At 35.3% G+C, this 22,828-nt stretch overlaps 1 protein-coding gene across 13 annotated transcripts in view; it reads right to left on the bottom strand.

Annotated features, from left to right (window-relative positions):
• MLIP (muscular LMNA interacting protein) overlaps positions 1 to 22,828 on the bottom strand; it is a 245,275-nt gene that overhangs the window by 30,337 nt on the left and 192,110 nt on the right. For 10 of the 13 annotated variants that reach the window (XM_058734280.1, XM_058734281.1, XM_058734291.1 and 7 more), the window contains 2 exons: positions 20,034 to 20,162; positions 3,887 to 4,093 (listed from right to left, as the gene is read on the bottom strand). In XM_058734280.1, coding sequence (XP_058590263.1) covers positions 3,887 to 4,093; positions 20,034 to 20,162 — 336 coding nt within the window. The remainder of the gene's footprint in view (positions 1 to 3,886; positions 4,094 to 20,033; positions 20,163 to 22,828) is intronic. The other 3 variants (XM_058734288.1, XM_058734290.1, XM_058734286.1) reach the window with 1 other exon arrangement.

Genomic DNA, 22,828 nt, shown 5'->3' with positions numbered 1-22,828 from the left:
TTTTACATGAGAAGAATGCAGGAGCAAGTTAAACAGTAAGAAATTCCCAAGGCATGCCTGGAGGGAAAGAAGTCGATTGGTTAGGAAAGTAGAATAATAAGAAAGAGTAGGGAGAGATAACAACATGACAGACATAACAAAAGAAGAATCCATTCAATTTGGTGAATGATCAGCTATGTGGTCAAAGCAGAAAAAGGATAATGGCTGAATCAAGTTTTGAGTTTGAGGACTGAGTACTGTGTTATTAACGACAGAAGTAAGGAAGCCAGAACAGAACTCATTCGAGGCATAATGAATGATGAGTTTGAAGTGACAACATGACATCCGAGGGGAACTGACAAGAGAGCAGCTGAAGATATAAAACTAAATCTCAGAGGAGAAACAGAATAGGAAATGTGGATTTGAGAATGATCAGGACTAAGATAATCACAGAAGCCTGTGAGTGGGTGGGTATCTGAAGGGAGGCAATTAGAGAGAAGGGGTAGAGGAAGAAGAAGTGTCCACAAGAAAACAAAGAAGGAGCAGTCAGGGAGTTGGAATGTAGACATGATCCCAAGAGTGGGATGAGGAGGGAGATTCAAAAGGGCATGATCAACTGTGTCAGCTGCCGCAAGGGATAAAAGAGACAGAGGACTGAGGAAATTCAGCTGAGTTTGCTGACAAGCAGTTTATCTCCAGAGAGCAGTTTCGATAGAGTGGTTGAAACAAAGAGACAGAATGCTTTCAAGAATGGGTTAAAGCGCGAATTTATAGAGGGAGAATGAAGATAATGGCTATTGATCACTTTGAGAGAAAGAAACTCTTGAAATTACTACGCTTGTAACACTATCAAGGAAAAGGAGGGAGATGTGTTCATTTTGTCTTTTTTTTTTTAGGTTTCTGCATACAAAAGGGAAAGCGTCCAGTGAATACAGGACAAATGAAGATCCAAGAGCATGCTAAGAATGGCACTCCAAGAAGGTGTAATAAAATCTAATTCTTATATGGTTGTTATGTCCCAGATACTACCAGTATCAGTGCTTTGCATCAATTAGTACATCTTAATCTCATAATACTCTAGTAAGGTGTGTTTACTAGTATCCTCATTTTGCAGGTGAGTAAATGGAGGCATGCATAGCCTAAATGACTTAACCAACGTCACTCTCTGGAAGGAGTGGGGTCAAGAAATGAACCTAGACAGACGGTCCAGAGACATCTTGCTCTTATCCACTGGGCTATATTACTTTGAGATATTAAAGAAAGAAGAGTAATAACTCCCTTCATGAGACCTCAAGAAAAAGAGGACCCCCTAATTTATTCCAAGATGAAAAGGAAAGTACCTGAGCATCATCACATGTAATATGACATCATATGATGGAGCTCTATCTTGAAACTAAGAGAAGATAGGGATTAAGGTAAAGATATAGGACACTCGGAGTGGGATGAAGATTTAGAAGAAAGAATGTAGTACAGATTCAACAGAAGAATAATAAAACCTGTTAAACACCTTTGGTAGCCCCAGTTGATGAGGGACCATCAAAGGTAGTTAAGTCAAGTTCAGTGTGGCTCTCCAGGGGGATATATGGGAAGATTTGAGTTTGGAGATAAACCTAGTAGTTAATGTTGGGAACCAGGTGTGGCAACGACATTAGGTATTGAAGAGAAGGTAATTTAGATAGCAGATTATGTTTTACAGTTGCAGGCAAGAAACTATTTCAAGTCAAAAAAACAATTCTTGAAACCTGGTATGCTACTGGCCCAATATTTATGACACAAAATTTGTAAACATAGATATCAAATTGGGTAATCTGTATATTTTGATGGGAACAATTAAAGTATAAGGCTATTAGATGTTCTGAATCTTCCATCAAGAAATATTGTCTTACACTATGATTATATTATTATTATTTCTGATGCTATTGTTTCTTTATTCAGTATAATAAATCTCAGACTCTGAAAGACAAAATCTATTATGAAGACTGTATAAAATGAAAACAGTTGTCCAACCTCATATCACTTTTCTATATTGTTCTTTACAACCTCACTAGTACAGGTTAAAATACGGATGAAATACTGACCCTATCCTTGAACCTCCGTGAATGTTGAATGGTTCTAGAAAACAGCACCAAAATATCAAAAGAATGAGCTACTTAATGCAATTGATATGTATAAAATACAATTATAATCCCATCATAGATGATAATTTATAAGACAATTGTTATGTTATTTTGAGAATCATTAACTCTATAGCTAAAAGGATTTCATTAATGTTGGCAAGGATTAAATCAGGGACAATTTCAAATAATAGAAAATATTTTAAGAATATTATACTTTCCCTGAAATATTTGTTTTTTCTAAACCAAGTATAAGAAACAAACAAAAGTCATAAAAATGTCATCCTGAACCTTGTCTAAAAACATTCTGTTTTCAGAAAATGGATATTTTAAAGTTTAATTCAGGGTTGATCATTCACTAATGATAGATGCTATTAAATATGAAAGATAAAATATTATTCATATAGTAATGTTCACTTTTTAGATGACTGACTCTCTTTAGACTGAGTTTATGAACATTTCCTCAAAAAAAAAAAGGGGGGCCCAAGGAATATTGTACAACTACACTCTGGAACATATTGATTCTGGCCTTTATTGATTTCCAAGTACAGGGGTATATTCCATTAGATATAGAGGATTTGCAAAATAAATGGTTTTAAACAAGATTTTGAGTTTTACAAAAAAAAATTAATTGCAGGTTAAATTTAACTAATCAATTCTTTTATAAAGTTTTCAGAATCTGAGAGTCTGTAAGTAGCCAGGATGGCCTTATGGTAATGGTCAGAAGAGCAACAGGTACTTTTATATAAAAGCTTTGTGCGGCACCGTTGACTGCTTGCTTCTAATAAAACATTTGTGATTGCATTCCAAAGCCAACTATAAATATTTTTCACTTAAAATACATTGTATGTATTTAGGGGCGCCTGGGTGGCTCAGTCAGTTAAGCGTCTGACTTCAGCTCAGGTCATGATCTCACAGCTTGGGGTTCGAGCCCCACGTCAGACTCTGTGCTGACAGCTCAGAGCCTGGAGCCTGCTTCAGATTCTGTGTCTCCCTCTCTCTCTCTGCCCCTCTCCCACTCCCACTCTGTCTCTTTCTCTCTCAAAAAATAAACACTTAAAAAATAAATTAATTAATAAATAAAATATATTATATGTATTTAAGTATATATTTATAGTTATACAAAATATTTATATATGTAATATATATACATGTGTAATATGTATACATATTTTAAAATATCAAACACCTCATTTTACATATCCCATCACTATGCGTTGTGAGGCAGATAGACACATTTTAAAATAAAACGTTAATAGCACAAGGTATAAACTTGTTGAAACACTCTGTTGTATACCTGAAACTAATGTAACATTGTGTCAACTATACTCAAATAAAAAATAAAATAAAATAAAATAAAATAAGATGTTAATATTACTTTACAGATATTCGTAGAAATTCTAATTATTTCATTGCTCATTAGCTGTGATAGTGCCTCCTGATTAAGGCACCGCAATTTAAAGAAGCTTTTTAAAGAACATTGAACTGAGACTATAAGGTAAATTAATAATGGCACCTTGTAAGGTTCTGGAAAATTTCTCAGGATTTCCACTTTGGGGTTTGCACAAGAGGCAAGGAGGAATACAAAACCAGGAAATGACTTTGAAAGCAAAAATAAATACTTACTAACTTCTCAAGATTGATTATTATCTTTTTGTAAGGTCGTGGGCTTTAACACAAATAATTAATAGTCTTAATATATATGTTTCTACACTTAAGTTTTAAAAAGCTAAGCATAAAGAAGTTTCACAGCACAGAACAGAACAGCTCCCACCTTGGCAGGGAATTCTCACCTTATTATATGTGTTGCCACTAAACAGGGTGTGAGAATTCCCCTGTTCATCGCTCAGTGAGAAGGAGGACAAATGACTGAAGGGTCCTGGGGTAAGACAGTCAGCATGTGAGAGAGTCTGTGGAGGCAGCAGGGACTTAGCAGAAGGATAGAGTCTAGTCTGATATAAAGGGTGGAGAGAAACAGGCTTGTGAGGAACTGTCACATCCTGGGAACAAGAAAGGTATAAAGAACATGTTAGTGGACAAAAGTCAAGCTCACTTGGAATTAAGTCTAAGTATAATAGACGTTATGTCAGAATCTCTTACTACTGGGGAGCCTGGGTGGCTCAGCCAGTTAAGCGTCCCAACTCTTAATCCTGGCGCAGGTCATGATCTTACAGTTCGTGGGTTCAAGCCCTGAGTCTGGCTCTGTGCTGACAGCAAAGAGTCTCCTTGGGATTCTCTCTCTCTCTCCCTCTCTCCCTGCCCCTCCCCTGTTCACTCTCTTTCTCTCTCAAAATAAACAAATAAACTTAAAAAGAAAAAAAAAAAAAGAATCTCTTACTACTAAGAAGGAAACCTCTCCTCAAAGTTGGACCCTTCTCCAGACACCTGCTTTCATAGTATATTGTTTGTCTCTTTCAATAATTCCTGTCAGTCTCCTCCTCCAGCCTCTTCTGCCAAACTAAACAAGCACCTGTAGTGTCGCCTGAAGGGTGTCAAGGTCGTTATTTTTGAAAGTATCAAGAGGAGAAAAGTTTAAGGAAGGAGAGAGATCCCAAAGGTGATAGGATGAGATTTAAAAAGTCTTCATTGAAGAGGTAGGTAACAGTGGAAGTTATTTTAAGAGGACTTGTGATCTGGTCGGGAAGAAATGGGGGACACAGAGGAGCGCATCTTAGAGGATATCAATGCGCAAGCAGCGGAGCGGAAGTGTTGGTTTAATTAGTGGTACAGTAAGTGGCCAAATTGGGCCGAGGACCGGCAAGGGATCAGGATAGGCAAGAATGGAAAGAACCATGAGTTCTATGCCAGGCAGTGTGTTGCTTTGGAGAGAAACTGGAGATTGTGCATACAGATGAGTTCAAGTGTAGAGAGAGGGAATGCGGCCTTACCTTGGGTTAGTCTTTAACCTGGAGAGGAGATGAATGTGAAAGACTTTGAGGAAGTAGGACCAGAGAGAAGACCAGGCATTGTGAAAGGGGCAAGGAAGCCATAAGAGTGGGAAGTCTTGAGCCTACAAAGAAAAGCTGCAGAAAGGGCCCAGATACGTATGTATCTGTGAAAGATAGGGCTGCTTTTTTGCAGATAAATAAGCACCTCTTATATTTCTGAAATATTTCATGTAAGGAAGTAAATTGGCAGTGATTGTTCTATAGTAAAAACCCTCAGGACGTGAATTTTATAAAATGAAATCTGCTTTACTCACTTTTGTGGCCTCAGAGTTAAGTACAATGCCTAATACAATAGATGCTTAATGCATTAATGGCTGAAATTTCAGAGGCATATAATGTTTTCTATGAGTTCAATAATGTATTCAGTTATTTCTCTACTCCATGAGCAATGAATGAGTATATTTGGTTTTGTGTGAAATGGAAATTTGGTACAAAATAATACACATTGTTCAAAATTATATTTAGCATGCGAGTAAACTCAACTTTAAAACTGTACACTTAATATTTTGTTATGTAGGTTTAGTTCATTTTTCCAATAACGTATTTTTAAGGCACTGATTGGCTTTCTAAAATGTACATTGATGTGTTTGCTGTATCAGTAGATGTATTATTTCTTTTTTTAAGCATTAAATTCAAAACTGACTTTATTTTTTTTTTTTTTTTTTTTTTTTTTATTTATTTTTGGGACAGAGAGAGACAGAGCATGAACGGGGGAGGGGCAGAGAGAGAGGGAGACACAGAATCGGAAACAGGCTCCAGGCTCCGAGCCATCAGCCCAGAGCCTGACGCGGGGCTCGAACTCACGGACCGCGAGATCGTGACCTGGCTGAAGTCGGACGCTTAACCGACTGCGCCACCCAGGCGCCCCAAAAACTGACTTTAAAAAACTCAGAAAATTTAAACAGTTAGAAAATTATAATCCTAGATCTTTTAACTTTGTAGAAATGAGAGGTTATAACCCTCTGAACCTTGAAATGGTGACCAATTAGTATCTTGTTTGTGCTGCAGTATTTATTTTACATATCAAGCAAATACAAATATTTTCACTCATACACCCTACAAGCATACATAATTATAAAAAAAAAAGATAGCATCCTATTTACAACATTCTACATATTATTTCTCTGTATTTTCCCCCAACTTAACAACAGCTTTGGTATATTTCTATGTCAGTACATGAAAGCTTTGGATGTCCTACCAAAACACATTACTGAGTTATCTCACGGATGTAATTGTCCCTCAGTGAATTCTCGTGGAAGCTCCAGGTATATTACCCAAAATAGCAAATCACTTAACATTGTGATAAATTTACCACCTCTTTGCCAGGTTTTACACTTGTAATTCCTTTCTTTTGTCTAATTCCATTGGCCAATACTGCTAACATTATTAAATAATAGTCATGTTATTGTGCAACTTTAATGGAATGCTTGTAGTATTCCATTAAAGATGGAATTAAAGATGGCTTTTAGATTGAAATGTATTCTAATTTTGTTTTATTTCTCAATCAACTATTCCATTATTTTATCAACAATTAATTACACTTCTTAATCAGGGTGGGAAGTGATTAATCTGAAAACCGAGTAGCAAACACAAAGACTAGCTGTGTAAAAAAAAAAAAAAAAAAAAAAAAAAAAAAAAAAAAAAAAAAAAAGGTGACATTATTATTGACAGTTGACAGTGCTTAGGAAAAGGTGATCAGAACAATCTGGTTTATATTCTGGCCTCAACTTTTCTTGGAGGGTTCAAGATCCATTGTGAGGATGTCAGAAGCCAAGTCTGTAGTCATGCAGGGGAAGCAGAGGGTTTCTTATATGGGGGAAACCTGGCAGGGCTAAGGCCTAATCAATCAGGCAGCAAACATTTCCTGTTTCTACGCTCACTATGGCCAACCTCCATCTCTCAGGAGTCGGTCAACTCTGAAATTCTGTGGGGTCAGATGATACCAGCTATTTCAGGCAGCTCGGCAGGGAGAGGACAGCAGAATTGTATCAGCACTTGGACAGGTCATAGAGAGCTAAGAATCTTGGCCAGGCTCACTTGAGCACTGTCTGGTTGATAATACAGTGCAGAGGAGAAGGGATTCTTGGTGGTGACAGCCTCCACATCTATGTCACCTGAGGCACCAATCTGTGCTAGTTGTCTTCTATGCTTTTCTTAAGTTGTTATCCTGCAATTCTCTTTACCATCACCTTGGAAATGTTCTTTGCCTATCTGTTATGTGCCATCTGCTGTTTCCAGTATGCCAGGCCTTTCTTGGTTTCCTCTCATATTCACTGGGCCCTAAAGGAGCTTCGGGGGTGGGGGTGTGGGGGGGGAATGGAATATTAGAAGAAAAGTTTTGACCTTTGCATGTTGAAAATTTTGTTCTGCCCTTATATTTAATTTTCTGGATATAGGATTCTAAGTTGCAGAATAATTTCTTTCAGAATTTTGAAAGTATTTTTACAATTTCTGTGTTACTCTACTGCTACTATTTTATAGGTATTTTCCCAAAACATTTTATGTTTATGATTTCTATGGCCTTTCTGATTTCCAGTTTTCTTTTGCCAATTCTTATAAATTTATTTCTCTTGTTTTCCTTATGCATAGGAAACTTTATTGTTCTTAAATTCTATACATTGTATACCTTATTGATTTATTTTTATTCTCTTTTTAATTCATTAACCATGTTTAGAGTTGCACGTTTTCTTCCAAGGACTATTTTGACTGTATTCCATAAGTTCTAATAGACAATAGTTTCATTACTTTTTTTTCATTTCTTCCCAGGTAGAAATTTTATTTTGAATTTCCTCTTTAATCAAAATTTTGTTGAAAAACAAATCTTTCACTATACAGATGGCTAGGAAAGCCAAATTGTCATAATGTATCTTGAAGTTTGTTGCTTTTTAAAATACTTTGTCATAAGATAACTTTAGAACCTCCGAATGACTCCAAAGATTTTATTGGTCCTTCTCCATCTCATTATTATAAATATACAATATTATGTATTTCATATATATTACATATATAATCTCCATCTTATTATTACAAAGATATATACACACATAGCTTTATCCCTATGTTTCTATTACTATATATAGGAATCTTGACTATATATTAATGTAACATATGTAACAGGCTCTCTGTATACATAGTGCACGCGTGTGCACACCTACATCATCCTTGTCATCATAACTATCTGTGGATGTTGATGTAACTTCAACTTCATACCTACAATGTTTTCATATACTCTATTGCTGATTATACATTCACAGTTTTCCCATAGAACTGTAATTTTATTATAAAGAAGTCACTCACTTTAGGGAGTAAATTTTCTCTGACTTATTTCTCTTTTAGGTCCCCAAAGTGTCACTTTCTTTTTATTTTATATCTAGAACACAAATGCTATATAATGAGACTAGTTTTAAATCTATACTTTGATCTAACTGCATCATAAAATTACAATATAGTGTCACTTGCTCACTACTTACTGCTTTAAATATTCAGAGCTGTTTTCAAAGCATTTTCAAAGCATTTCTAATGGTATCAAAGGAATGAATTTCAGTGTATCATTCTATAGTTTTCTGTGTATTATTTTACAGTACTTTATGCAGCAGGAAGAACATATATATTTCCAATTAAATTGGGTTTTTAATTTTTCCTTTATGAATATTCCTCAAAAAAGATGCTTATCACTGACTTCCATAAAACTTTAAACATTGTAATATTAAATACCTCATGTCTTTAAACAGTACTGAAATTACACAGCTTCTCCATGTCCTGATGCCTACTCTGTAACTATCTTATGATGCCATCATATAATTATTAGTTAAAACTCAAAACTATAAATGTAGGAATGGGTATATTATTATTAATAATGAATTAATAATATGGCTATTAACAAAGCTTATACTACATATAGATATTATATCATCTCCACCATGTCTTGCTATGTATTCCTATATTAGTGGTATATTCAATTTAGATTATTTTGTGGGAGGTTTTTTAAAGTAAAATCACTTGTTAATTTTATGAGGATTATTTTACTTAAAAATAGTTAATGTGATAAATCATATGTCCAACTGGGCACATGAACTTCCATCAAGGACAAAAGGCTTAAGCAACAGCCAAGTGAGGGCTCTCTGTTCAATGCACCAAACTGGAGAGCTGACACTTTCCCAGAAATCTCACTTTAAAAATGCATACGTTGTGACTATCTGGCTCTCAGGCTTACAAAGGACACCATCGTAAACCCATATAAATCAGCAAAGCTTAAAATATTTCCTATAATTCTAAGTCAGGAAGTGGCCAACTCTTTCTGTGAAGGTCCACTTAGTATATGTAGTAGGTTTTACAAACCATATATTCTGTCACAATTACCATGGTAGCATGAAAGCATCCTTGGGTAATACATAATGAGTAGACATAGTTGTATGCCAAGAAAATTGTATTTATAGGAACAGGCGGTAGACCAGATCTGGCCCACAGGTAATAGTTTGTGACCCCTGTTTTAGATTGAAAAAGTCAATAAAATCTTTACCATGTCTGACTCATACCCTATCTCCACCCCAATGAATTATCTTGAGGTTGGTAGATACTACTTTGGAGATCACTATTCTAAATGATTCCTGAAAATGAACATCATCTACCCTGCTTTAGCATTCAATAGATGAATCTTTTAATGTTCTAGTTTTTGAGGGAAGGACAGGAGTCATAAAATTGTCTCATACGTGTTTCTATCAGTGAGATATGTTAACAGTTATTTCTAATAAAATGCTGTAAGCTGTTTTTCATTTACTTGAGAATTGTCATTTTCAATATAAAAATACTCAGCACAAATTTTTTGAGAGTAAAATAAGCTTTACTTAGGAGCTTGGTTTTTAGAAAAGGATTAATTATTTTGGTTGATTATATCATATCCTAAAAACCTTAAAGATCACAAGAAGTTATGAAGCAAATAATACCTTGGTTCATTAGAGAAAAATTTAGCAGACAATATGCAGTGAATACATGAATTTTGCTGTGTCTATTAAGAGAACTGGAGATACTGAAGAATTAAGTATTGACACAGACATCCAAAAATGAATGCTATAGCCATATCGACTGCATTTGCAACTCTAGAAAAAGCCTACTTTCTATTCAGCCATCAAGTCAAACTATTTAACTTCAAAAGCTGTTTTCATTGCAACACCAAAGGGCATTTTTAAGGCACTATGGACTCTTTTCATTAAAGCCTGCACATCTGAGACTCTTTTGTTCCATCCTGGCATTTGAAAGCTACCCCCTTTTCTGTGGTTCCGAAGTAAAGGGTGAAAATCTACTTTCTCTCTGCTCCCTCTGTCCCCACTTCACACATGCAGCTATTTGTGCCCCTGGAAACTCAGAGCACCACTGGGTGACATTGCTGGAGCCTTTAACCACATCCTCTCTCCCTTCTACCTCTTATTTTTAAATACAGCCCTTGTTTTCAGTTTTCCTTTCCTGCCTGGAGCTTGTAACAATTTAAAAATCAGAATTATAGCATTTGTGCTACAGTTTCGGTTTGAAACAACACCCTCCCCCTTCATAAAGTCAAGAACAGTTACAACGTATTTCGTAACCAGTGACTCCTTCAGCCAAAGGCGTATCAGCATTTTACAGACACTGTCACAGAAACCCCAAATTACCAAGAAGAGACAGTAATTATCTACATTCCCCGAAGATCAAGCCAAGATAAATTAGGTCTCTTAATTTTGAACATATGGCATAACTTCTTGTTTATCAGTCCTAATTCTGAAGAATTCATATGCATTTTAAAAACAGACGTACTTAAAGCCACACTTATCTATTTCAAATCCTCATTTGAACCAAAAAAATGTAAACTTGCGAAGTATGAAAAGACATAGCATATGCTTAGCTTTTTCAAATCCCCTTCACCCAAAAAAGTTCTTAAATGATTAAAATATAATTTTGAAGATAGGCTTTGGATTATTTAGGGCTTAGAGTCTGTGACTGTCTAACAGCAAGCTTCACAGAGCAGATGAACTAGATCAGCGTGAAGATATTTGATGGCGACGTGTTCAAAGGACAAGGAAGAAAATATTCTGTAATCAATCGCAGTGGGCACTAGAGCGTTAACATGCTGAGTCTTATGTTTTTCTATACACATAGTTTAATTCTTGTCTTAGGTTGCCCGCCTACATGTATTTGGTGAAGAGGAACAACTTATATTGAAGAAGTCAAAAAGCAACATAGAAGAGAGACTTCTGTGACTTCTCCCAACAGTGGGGAGAAGGAGAAGCTATTTGGTGACCCTTTAGCAAGGAGTCAGTGCCCTTCTTCCAAAATTATAGTGATGTTAAAGGAAACAATAACAATAAATATTTCAAATGTGCACTCCCTTGAAAGTGTCCAGAGCCCTTTTGCAGTGACTATTTCATGGAATCATAAATGGGTATTAATATGCATACCATTACAAATGGAACTTGTAGTCCCATTTTTCTAGGATGAAATTGAAGTTCACAGTTTCTAGGCTCACATAGAATCCATGTTCTTTCCATTGCATTCTATCATAAAGTTTCCTTTGCAGGAAGCAGAAGAGTCAAGGACTGCGGTTACTAGCAGTCAAGATCAGTCCCTTAATGGATCAGAGGACCAGAGGAGCAGCCCACGGCAGGTGCAGCCTGAGTGTGCAGTGGACAGTTATGAGTGAAGAGGTATGGAGGATTGCAGAGAAGGTTAAGAGTGGCAAAAAGAGGCTGAGGTCAGAGTTCAGAGTATGTAGAATCCCCTAGAATCTAAGCTTCATGCTGCAGGGATATTATCTGCTCCTTTTCCAGTAGAGTCACTCCTATCTATTGCAGAGCCGGGCACAAACATTAAAAGGTTGGATGCTATGAGTAGAGAGAAAGGAATGAGTGTGGAGAGAAGCTGCAACACCATTCATCAGGAAACCATAACACTGCAGGGACTGCATGCCAGGCAATAAGAACAATTTGTTATGATTTTGACCTAAGCAGGAGAGTAGAAGACTTTCCATCTCTCCAAAGGTATGACCTAAGTAACACTTGCTCTTTTTTTCTTTTCCTTTTTCAAATCACCTAAGGATGAGAAATATCATGCAATAGTATTTAAATAGTATTTAATAATAATATTTATCATATTATAATAATATTTAAGTAATATTTAATACTATTCATTATATTATAATAATATTTAAAGACATAGACACAGAATTTCAGGGTAAGAGGGCACTGTTGAAAGTATTTTGTACAATGCCCACGTTTTGCAGGTATGTAATGAGGCCCAGGATCAGGAATGACTCCATCTAACAGCATGCATTTTTCATACAGGCTGGCTGATATTCAAAAATTTCTCCTTTTGTTTGATTTTCTTGAAATCTAACAAGTGGGGAAATACAAGAATGAGGAATAAATGTCTGGGAAGATGGGGAAGCCATAACGTTGCTGAAATATCTAGAGCCAATGAAAATGTATTCCCTTTATCTAACAGGGCTATCATTACAAGTAGAGGCTACATGGAACGTGGGAGATTCCATAAATGGAGGCTTACTTACCTCCTTTGTACAAATCAAATAGGGAAAAATTCTTAGTTAAGACAAAAAAAGAAGACACCTAGTCACTGTCAGTTGAACTGAAATGCCCTTAGCAGGGTATAATTGAGCTTCATTAGTCATAGTATTCTTTAAGCTGGAAGGGAACCAAGAAATGGTCTGGTCCAGGATTTCTCGATTTCAGCACTACTGACATTTCAGGCAGGAAAATTCTTTGTTGTGGGAGACTGTCCTGTATATTGTAGAATGTTTAATAGCATTTCTGGTCTCTACCCACTAAATGTCAGAGGCATCCCTGGTTGTGACAACCAATAACGTTTAGGGCAATGTCACCCTAGTTGAGAACCACTGGGCTCACCCAATCCCCTTACTTCATGGATGAGTTTCCTGATTCACAAATGCAAAGGGTAGAGCTGGTTAATCACACTTCCACAACTACAAACCAGATTTCAGAACTCTTCCAGCAAAACCAAGCTGTTCTAGTTTTCTTTTGATTCAATTATACATCAGAACAAATAAGGTCATCAGGTCCTGCCTGGATGGGGATTCTAAATTCAGAGGTGAAACTAGCCTGACCCTACAATACCCTGCAAAAGGCCAGTTCTTCTATCAAATGCAATTCATGAGAACCCAATATTTTCCAGAAATGGATTAGCCAAAGATTGGAAAAAAAAAAAAAAAAAAAAACCACCTCTATTTTTCCGAACGTACCAAATGCAATGGTATCATATACACTTGGTTTTATTTGAACAGGTAAAGTATGTTAAGCCTCTCAGCTCTACTAGATAAAGATAACCAACAATCCAGCTTCTCATGAGTTGTTTATTTTAAGACCAAATGCAATTTTCTATTTTCAAGAAAGAGTAAAGATTTAAAAAAAAAAACATATTACACGTCTAAAGGTCCATTAGACAAATTGATATTTGGATGGCCTGGCTACAAGAGATTATATTTCTCTTAGGATGTCCATATTTGGAGATTAGAACATTATTTCAAAAAAGTCAAAAAACCTGCCAGCTCTTTCATCCCTAAGGAATCACCAATTTTGAATTTATAAATTTACTACAGATCTTCCTTTCCATGTAGACTTTGAAATAAAGAAAACTACATTTTTGCATTTGTATAATGTATTCCATTTTCTTTTTCCTATATATTTTTTTGTAAATGACCTGTTTCACCAGCCGGAATTCAATTTTCCATATGCTGGACTTCTCACTCAGGCTGTGTTTGGCTCTTTAATGAAATTCAAAAAAACCATTTTTTTTTTTACCATTTTTATCTCTGATTCATTCTCTCCAAACATTCTTTTGGTTGCTCTTCTCATTTGGATTTGTTGTTTTCTCTGCCTAAATTACCCACCTTAAATTATTTTATCTTGGATCACAGAAAAGAGAAGGTTTCCAACTCTCTTCACATAACTCATTTTCAGACTTATATATCTTGCTGTGACCTTTACATTTGTCATCAAAGACTGTCTAATCTCACCCACACGTTAAAATAAGCAACAATGTCCCTAGTGCTTTAGAGAGTATAATGTGTTTCAAACACATCAATCTTAGCACTTATATTCAGATAATACATCCAACTTTTACTAGGTCCCCCTCTATGCTTTCTACCTTGATTCCACTTGTCATGGGTCAAAGAAAATTGTTCAAGAGAGAAAAGAAAATCAAAAGGCTCTCACTCTGATTGCATTTCCTAAGGATATTTATTGTTAAATAACAAAATTCAATCAAGAAAATTTTAAAGATTTGGTTGGCTTTATTAAATGATTCATGAACCAGGCAGCACTCCATCTAGCAAGTAGAGGGGAGCTCTAAGGAGTTCTACAAAAGGGAAGCCTTTTATAAGAAGGGTGGGGCAAGAACATTACTAGCAAAGAAAGGGAATGTTCCTTGGAGGTGGCTTTCAAGGGAAAAGCAAGGTATCCTTATCATGTAGATTACTTCCCCTTTCATTGGTGGGTGGAAATGATTCCAGAGGCACTCATTGACACAGATTGAAAAATTCTTGACTGGCAAGGTAAGACTACATTTTCCAGGGAGGTTGAAACTACAAATCACTTACGTGTTAAGCAGGGGTTTGGAAACTCTAAGTGATACCATTTTGGGCCTCGGGTTTTATTTTTGTTTGTAACACTATTAATAACTACCGTCCAAACCATTTTAAGGCAGTTGTAGAACCGAAAGTTTGTAAGGAGAGAAGAAGGGGAGTATTGTAGACAGTGTCCTGGTTGAGGAGCACTAGTTTTTCCAGACTGTCTTGCATGTCAGAAGACAAAACCATGCCAAAGGCCTGTGATTGTTACCATCTAGAGTTCTACCTACAGGCTGACCTTGACTCAAAGCTCAGGGAGTTTACTTCTGTAAAGTAAAGCATAAGAAGGTATCTTTTTCCTTGCCAGTAAATACAATTTTCTAATCTCTAACTAACGTTTACTCTGGATATTACTTAAAATATTTTTACACAGCTACCTTCTCTCTTTTGACATTCATCAGAGAAAAATAACACAGAATATTTAATTTTCACAAGACCTTATCTTAAAACTGGAACATGATTTACATGAGAGTTTCTAAATAAGACAGTGCCATTCCTCTTAAATAAAGATAGATGGGGACATCGTGAATTAACAAAACATCAAAGACCACATTTGCATAAAGCTTTCAGATTGTCTTTGTTTCCCTGGTAGATTAGGGTATGGTCAGATACCCCATATCTACCAATATTTGTTAAGCAACTATTGCCTCAGAGTTTAATTATTAGAATTCAGTTGCTTAACTAATTATTAGAATTATTAGAATAATTCTATCTATTATGATCAAAGCGGCAATGGGTCTTCTTTGTGTGTTTGCTTGTTTTAAAGCAAGTAAGACTCTCTTCTAGACTTTAACCCTATAGAAGGCAAAGGAAGGGGGACAGGAAAATAAGTTTCTCTTAGCTTGTAGACAACTGCAACAGAAAATTGCAACCCTGATTCCAGTCTCCCAACTTCAATAATTACACAAGGTCAAGAGGAAGCTTAAACCAAAAAAAAAAAAAAAAAGGGGGAGAGATGAAATTTTTAATTTGAAGAGGTGATCCTATTTGATTACATTCCAGAGAAAAAGCAAATACCGTCTCTCTAGAACATTTTTTTTAAAAGAAAACAGTTTATTATATTGATAAACTATCTATTACATGCAGTATACTACCTGTTTATGATAAATTGTCTATTACCTATTACATATACAGGAAGGAAAGAAGGAAGGAAGGAAGGAAGGAAGGAAGGAAGGAAGGAAGGAAGGAAGGAAGAAAGGAAGGAAGGGAGAGAGGAAGGGAGGGAGGGAGGAAGGAAATAAGAAAGGAAGGGAGGGAGGAAGACAAAACAAAGAAGAAAAAATTCACAAAGATTTCATTACTTGAATAAACTTGCTAAAATGTGGAGAAACCAAATCTCTGGTCTTAACCCTTCCAAAAGAAATGTAACAGAAGGAATTTCAATTCTCCCTCCCTTAAAACAATTCAGAAAACCACTTAATCACTTCTAGACCTAAATAGGTTAAACATTTTAAATTCAAAAATATTTCTAATTAAAGGTTAGCAATGATAAGAGATATTTTTATGACAAAAAAAGCAAGCCATCTTGATTGAGAAACAATTATTGAAAAAGCAGCAATTTATGACAAAGCCAGAAGTCATTTGGAATAAAAGGCGGTATTGTCAGTTTCACCTAGGACAACGGTGAGTACTTGCTCTGTAATATTAACATGTGCACGACACAAGGAAGTGAAGGGGAAGGTCACAGTAGAAATCCAACTTTATGAATAATTAGATAGAAATGTGAAAGTCACCCACATAATCATCAAAGCTGAATGTCAAACAGAGAGTTTGGTAGGGAAGTCAGATGTCTAAGAAAAATCAGAAGAAAAGAAAGACTGAAAATACTGCAAAAAAGAAAATTTCTTATAATTATTCCTTTATGTTCTCTGTGAAGTGGTGTGGAGGAAATTCACTAAATGGTCATTTTCACACAAAACATGTTCTTTTGCTTATTGAAGCAAATTAGAAGGAAAATAAAAATGAAGAGGCACACATCTGGGAAGTGTTCTTCCTCATTAAAAAGAAAATTTCCAGGAAAATCAGATGAGTTAACAATATTTCCTCCTTAATTCTGTTCAAAGCTTTCTTTTATATAATTCTCTAAGGTTTAAGAAGAAAATGGCATATTTAATATTATGGATTCAGTTACTAATTTATAAAGAATGCAAGAGAATATTCCATATAACATTCTATACAAGTGAGGTTAGCAATTGCTCTTTATACTAAATTGAGGATCTTAAGTGAAGAAATCACCTTTATGTAATTAGATACACTAAATGACCAGAAAACAATCAATGTATTTTGCCAACTCACAAATAGTCAGATAAACTAAAAATCACTGGGCTCCTTAGTATCTTAATTCTCATCAGTGAATTGATTTTCTAAGCCTCAGTGTCTTCTGGATGCCCATTTGTCCAATCAATTCTGTTAATTACTTTCCAACTCTGACCTTGATCATCCATAGAGTATGCTTCAAAGTACATCACCATAGTTTTAAATACAAATGTGGAGTGTGAGATATTTTGCAATAAGTCAAAAGGACCACAGATTGATACAATAATGGATTTAAAGGTAATTTCAAAAAAGCATAAGCTTCATTCTGAAGAGTCTTTGTTACAAAACCCATCTAATACAGAATGATGCTTCCTGGCCTATGCCATTTTGATGTAAAAGCTGTTGATTAATAAGTCTCAATTATTTGATTATGCATTTGGTTTCAAACTTTGCTTTTAGTACTCAGAGGCTGTCTCCAGGCACATTTTCAGTTCATTATCAGTTCAAAAGGCTGCCTGCTTGTACCTTCTTAAGCTACAGTAAATACATTTCCGTCTGGTCTCATCATCTTTAGTGTCTGACATTTTGTAACAGAGAGTTTTGAAATCATATTTTATGGCAGTGAAGCTGTTAGGGGAAATTTATTGACTTAACAATCCCATCCAGCATCTCCTGTCATGTGGAACTGTCCCCAGTACAAGGCAGATTAGTGAATGTGAGCTGCTTCAATTTGGCCCAAATGTCTGGCTAAAGAATTTTCCATTACATGGGTGGGTGAGATCAACTGAGTTTAGAATCATTCAATTTATTCTGTGGCAGTAGTAAAGGAGAACACAATAGTGACTGGTGAACTTGAGTGCACTGTCTTCTATTCAACTTCTAATGAAGTGGCAATGCTGAGATTATAAATTGCTCTTACTCAATTGATAGTTTAAGTAGATCTAAGCATCTACGCTTGCGATGTGCCTTTGCTATCTTTCTCCATTGTAGATTCTGGACACACCAAGATGGTAGTTAGAACTCAATATAAAGAGACCAGTTGATAGTACATGTAGTTGCCCAGTATGCAAGGACCCCAAGTTTCTATTATTTTCCCTCTCATGCAAGGTTAATGAGTAAGACCAGACAGTGTTTGGAATTCACTTTTAAGTAGTATGCCATACTTCTTTCAATTCTGACAGCCTGCAGACCCCTTTTTATGTTCCACAAGGAAGTTGGGATATAAACAAGAATAAATTGATTGAAAAAATATATATAAATACGATTATGTCTGTGGCACCTCCATATTTGCAAAAGAATTCAAATTTTCCACAAATTATCTGGAAATTCATAGGCTTATGTTGTGCATAAACAGAGCTTTAAACTTGCTGTATAGTTAAGAAAAGCAATGAAAAGAAATGGCAACTCCTTTTAGTGACAATTTCTTAAACTTGAAAATAGAATTTATCATTTCTGAGGACAGCAAATTGTGATAAATAGATAACCTGATATTCTACAATGAGTTTTGTTTAAAGTAAAATGCATAAATTTGAAATTATACTAATATAAAAGGACAAAATCATTATTTTACAGCATTAGATGGTATTTTGAAGAATGTAAGTTACATGGATAATATGTGAAGTTTATTTTAACTGTTGGCATTTTTGTCATTTGACTACATTATTTTTTATACTTTTTATAATGATCCCATACTGTCTAAAATGTCACATTAAGCCTCTAACATATTTGTGTCATGCAAGCAATAGATATTTAACAAGTGTTTTTGTTAATGATGAATTTTCATTTCTGTTACATGTAGAATTAGTGATAACAATCCTATTTATATCAATAAGATTTCTCTAATTTAAATTGACTACTACATTTTATTCTATATAATGAAAATAACTGCCTTTAATTATCATGTTCAATGATATTAGTGCCTTCTAAAATGTTTAATTATCAAATCATATCAGTCTTTACAAAATACATATAAATAAACAGGAAATATCACCTCCATTTTATAATTAAAAAGTATAACAATTTATGGAATTTTTATAAGGCTACTCAGGGACCTCTGACCCAATCAGTGTTAATCTTAGATTTTAAGAAACTCAGATTTTTTAATTTGAAGGATCTTTAAAAAGTACCTGATCTGAATGCCTCAAGTTATACACGAAGAAACTGACGGCTAGAGAGATGTTATAGAGCTCGTATGTGGAAGATAAGATATTCCTTATGATCCACAAATATTTCAAGAATATTCTTAATTATCATTTCCAAAGTGAAATTTAAAAGGAGTGTATCACCTTATATTCCTTCATCAGTATATTTTATTACACATTACCAAGGGTAGTGTTTTTACATTCCTTGGTTGTATTGGGAAAGGTTTCTAGATTGCTTCCACTGCTTATCCATAGAATGGTATTTGAGATATAAAATATACAACCCATGCCTATTTGTTGCATTTTAATAGGATAAATAAAGATGCAGAGTTTCTCTCTGAAATAATTTATGGACTTTTATACTACATAAATGTGTATTTTCATATGTTTCCCTAATAGCTTACAAACTACCATCAAAAATCTTCCATTATACCTCCTCCAACATATAAGATATATAAGAGGAAGACAATATACCTTTTTTACATATAAACCAAATGACCAAAAAAGCCTTAAAATATATTAAACTCCTATCCCCTATTACTGCTCAATTTAGGGGTTCGTATCATCTCTACTGTGTTACTATGCATCTGTACAATAGATCCTTTGCTAAATATCAAATATTGCAGCTCTTAAAAAAAGATGCAGGAATTTAGAAATAAGAATGCAACACCTATATGACCCATCCAACCAGTGACTTCATGATGCCTTTTTTTTATGGAGAGTGGTTCCCAAAACAATGCCAGCAGTAGGTAGAAAAAACTTTTTTTTTTAATTTGAAATACTTCAAGATATCATCCTAGGAATATATGAATTTCTTTTTATTATGCAAAAATTAGAGCTTTTCTTATTACTAAGGATACTCCAATCAAATGAACATTTTCTTGCACATACTATACTCAAGAGGCATTTCCATTACTTATACAGTTATTTGTCAAAATATCAAAGACTTTGTCTTATGTATGCTCACCTGCTCAGAAAAGAAGTCGCTATCATCTTCCAGGTATTTACTGAAAGGGTTGGGTTCATAAATTTCCTCCTCTTTTTTCAGTAATATTTTGGATTTTACAGGTACTGGGCGAATCACTCCAGGCTTAGTCTTCATGAATGTCAAATAACATTTTTAAAAATAAAGAAATAAATACCATTAAAATGAATGAATATGTATATTGTTAAGTTATTCAAATGTTCTCACAAAAAATTATAATTTTTATTTTTAAAATGATTTTACCGATACATAGATCAGCTTAGAAATCAAATGATTTTAACTAAAATAACTTTAAAGTTAACCATTACATCAATGAACTCATAAAGATCTATTATCATGACATTCAAAATGCAAAAACCTTCCTCATTTATCTAGCCAAATGTGTTCCTATATCCTCACCAGTTCATTCAGCCAATAAATATTTCATCTGACAAATATTTATGGAGAATGTCCTTAGCACCAGGCAGCATTCTCATTCTGGTAAGGAGAGATGAATTTGGCACAGTCTCAAAGCCTTTAACAATTTATTTTTCTGGAAACTACCCCCCATGCCCCAACATCCACAGAGCTGGGTCCCTGGAAACTATGTTCATTTTATGTATAATGAAACCAGGGATGGCCTTCTGACCTAAAAGGCTAGGGAGGTGAAACCAGATTTTCCCTTCTAAGAATGTGAAAAAGGAATAGACCATTCTGAAATTTCTTGGGAAGGTTGAAATTATAATATGTCAATTTGGGAACTATAAGAAAGAACTTAATCTGCCATAAAAAGCATATCAGATGAGATCAAGAAAGAGAGCAAAGTGCATGGAGCCTAGAGAGAAGAGACACTAGGGGGCTTTCCAGAACTGAATTCTAAAACATTCCTGGGGCCCAGCTGAATTTCTTGTCCTGAGGCTCCCTGAGACTTTCCTTTTTTTAACACAAGATTTTCTACTTTTTAAAACTCAAATTTACTTCTGTAACTTGCAACCAAAAGAGTTTTAGCTAGACTAGTCATTCAAGATTCGTAAACTTGTACGCAATGTCAGTTTGATGAGAGAGACAGAGAAATCTACTTTGGGGCAATTTCAGAATGATGTTTCACAAACACCAAAACCTTGTTACACTGTAAAATGTCACAAAATGATTGATAAATTTACAAAAACATCCCAAACAACAATTCAATAAAAAGTTGTGACACTTTCTCTGGCTGAGCATTTTGCCGTAATCATTCTTCTCAACACCATTTCCTTTCTGAATATAGTAAATTAGCTCTCCTCAATCAACACTGATGCTCACAATTTAAGCCTTAAGGGACTATGTCTATCTCTCTGCTCTATAAACCACCTGATACATTTTGAGGCTTGAATAAATGCCACTCTGCAATACTTTTTCAATCGATATTTTCCCAGTTGCCTTTCATATTTATGTCAACTAGGGAAGTACAGAGTGAGAAAAGTCTCTATTTTCCCCAGGCTGAGAAATATTTCCCACTTAAGAAACTCTGATTTCTCTCAAGAGGGGAAAAAATGAGCAAGTAACATCCAATTATGCATGAAGTCGCACAGTGGAGTATATGTATGAGAGCAGTATCCTTGCAGTAACTCAGCATAAGAACAAAGCCTCAGCAGCTACTGATTTCTATAACCACCTATAATGAGGGAGACACCTGATATTTGGGTCATGATCCTAAGTTGTCCAGATTTCTTGTCTCTCTTTTTCACTTGACTTCCTGTTTTATTTCCCCTTCCTTCTCCTACTCTACCTTCTCCTTCTCTTCTGCTCCTTTGTGAGGTAGGAAATCAATGCAACAACTTTAGTACTCGGGGCCTACCAGGTTCTAAAACCAACATGGAGCTTTAGGAGCTAAGCTTGGTGGGAGTAGGCAAAAAGATGAAGGCAGAGAGGAGAAATGTCACCAAATTCACTTGATATGCTAAGAGAATCCCTCTGCCAGAGACCCTGACCCTTGTATTGCTGGCAGGCTGATAATCTGGGTTATCCTAGCCTGGAGACTTTCACTCAGATCTTCTCTCTTGGGATCATCAACCTCCAGGGTGAGACCAAAAAAGAGACTCCTCTAGATAGCAAGTAGCTTTAGTATCAGAATCATCACCCATGTTTCATATATGTTTCCTTACCAGCCTTTATGCTCCTTAGTTCCTATGAATTTCCTGAATTTGATGGTTGTCTGATAATTTGACAATAATTATTTCCCTATTTCCTCTACTCTATTGGATGTCCCACATGCTCTTTTCTTGGACTCTGTGTCCCTGAAGTCTGAGGCTTCCTCATTCTAGTTTGCCTACTTGGCCTTGGTAGAGTTGTCCTGATTCTTACACTGTATTTGTCACTTCTTTCCTCAGTCCTGTTTTTTCTCCTGCATCTTAACTTGGTGTCACTCAGTAGTATTTTATAGAGATGGAAGCCAACTCTGAGCATAAAACTAGACATAGTTTGCCTTGGACATTGTTCACATTTCCCATTCTATAAATTTTAACCATATCCTCCTCACCCAGAGATCAGTATTTGGTCACTATGGTCAAGTTGGAAATTGAACACTGGTGGCCCAATTCTGAACCTCATGCACTATCCATAAATCATAGTACATGGACAAGTCATATTCATGACAGCCTCTACACCTTGCTCATACCATTTCACATGCTTTGAAATCAATATCAAAATCCTTGAAGACTCATTGCAGATAATGACACCATCATTCTCCCATATATCCAGATTCTATATCTTACCTATATATGTGATCAGGCTCTATATTCAGTATTTTAGATAGATTA

Source organism: Neofelis nebulosa, chromosome 6 (assembly GCF_028018385.1).
Source record: "Neofelis nebulosa isolate mNeoNeb1 chromosome 6, mNeoNeb1.pri, whole genome shotgun sequence".
Lineage (NCBI taxonomy): Eukaryota > Metazoa > Chordata > Mammalia > Carnivora > Felidae > Neofelis > Neofelis nebulosa.
Note: the sequence above shows the minus strand (reverse complement) of the source record. Positions and strands in the feature narration are given on the sequence as shown.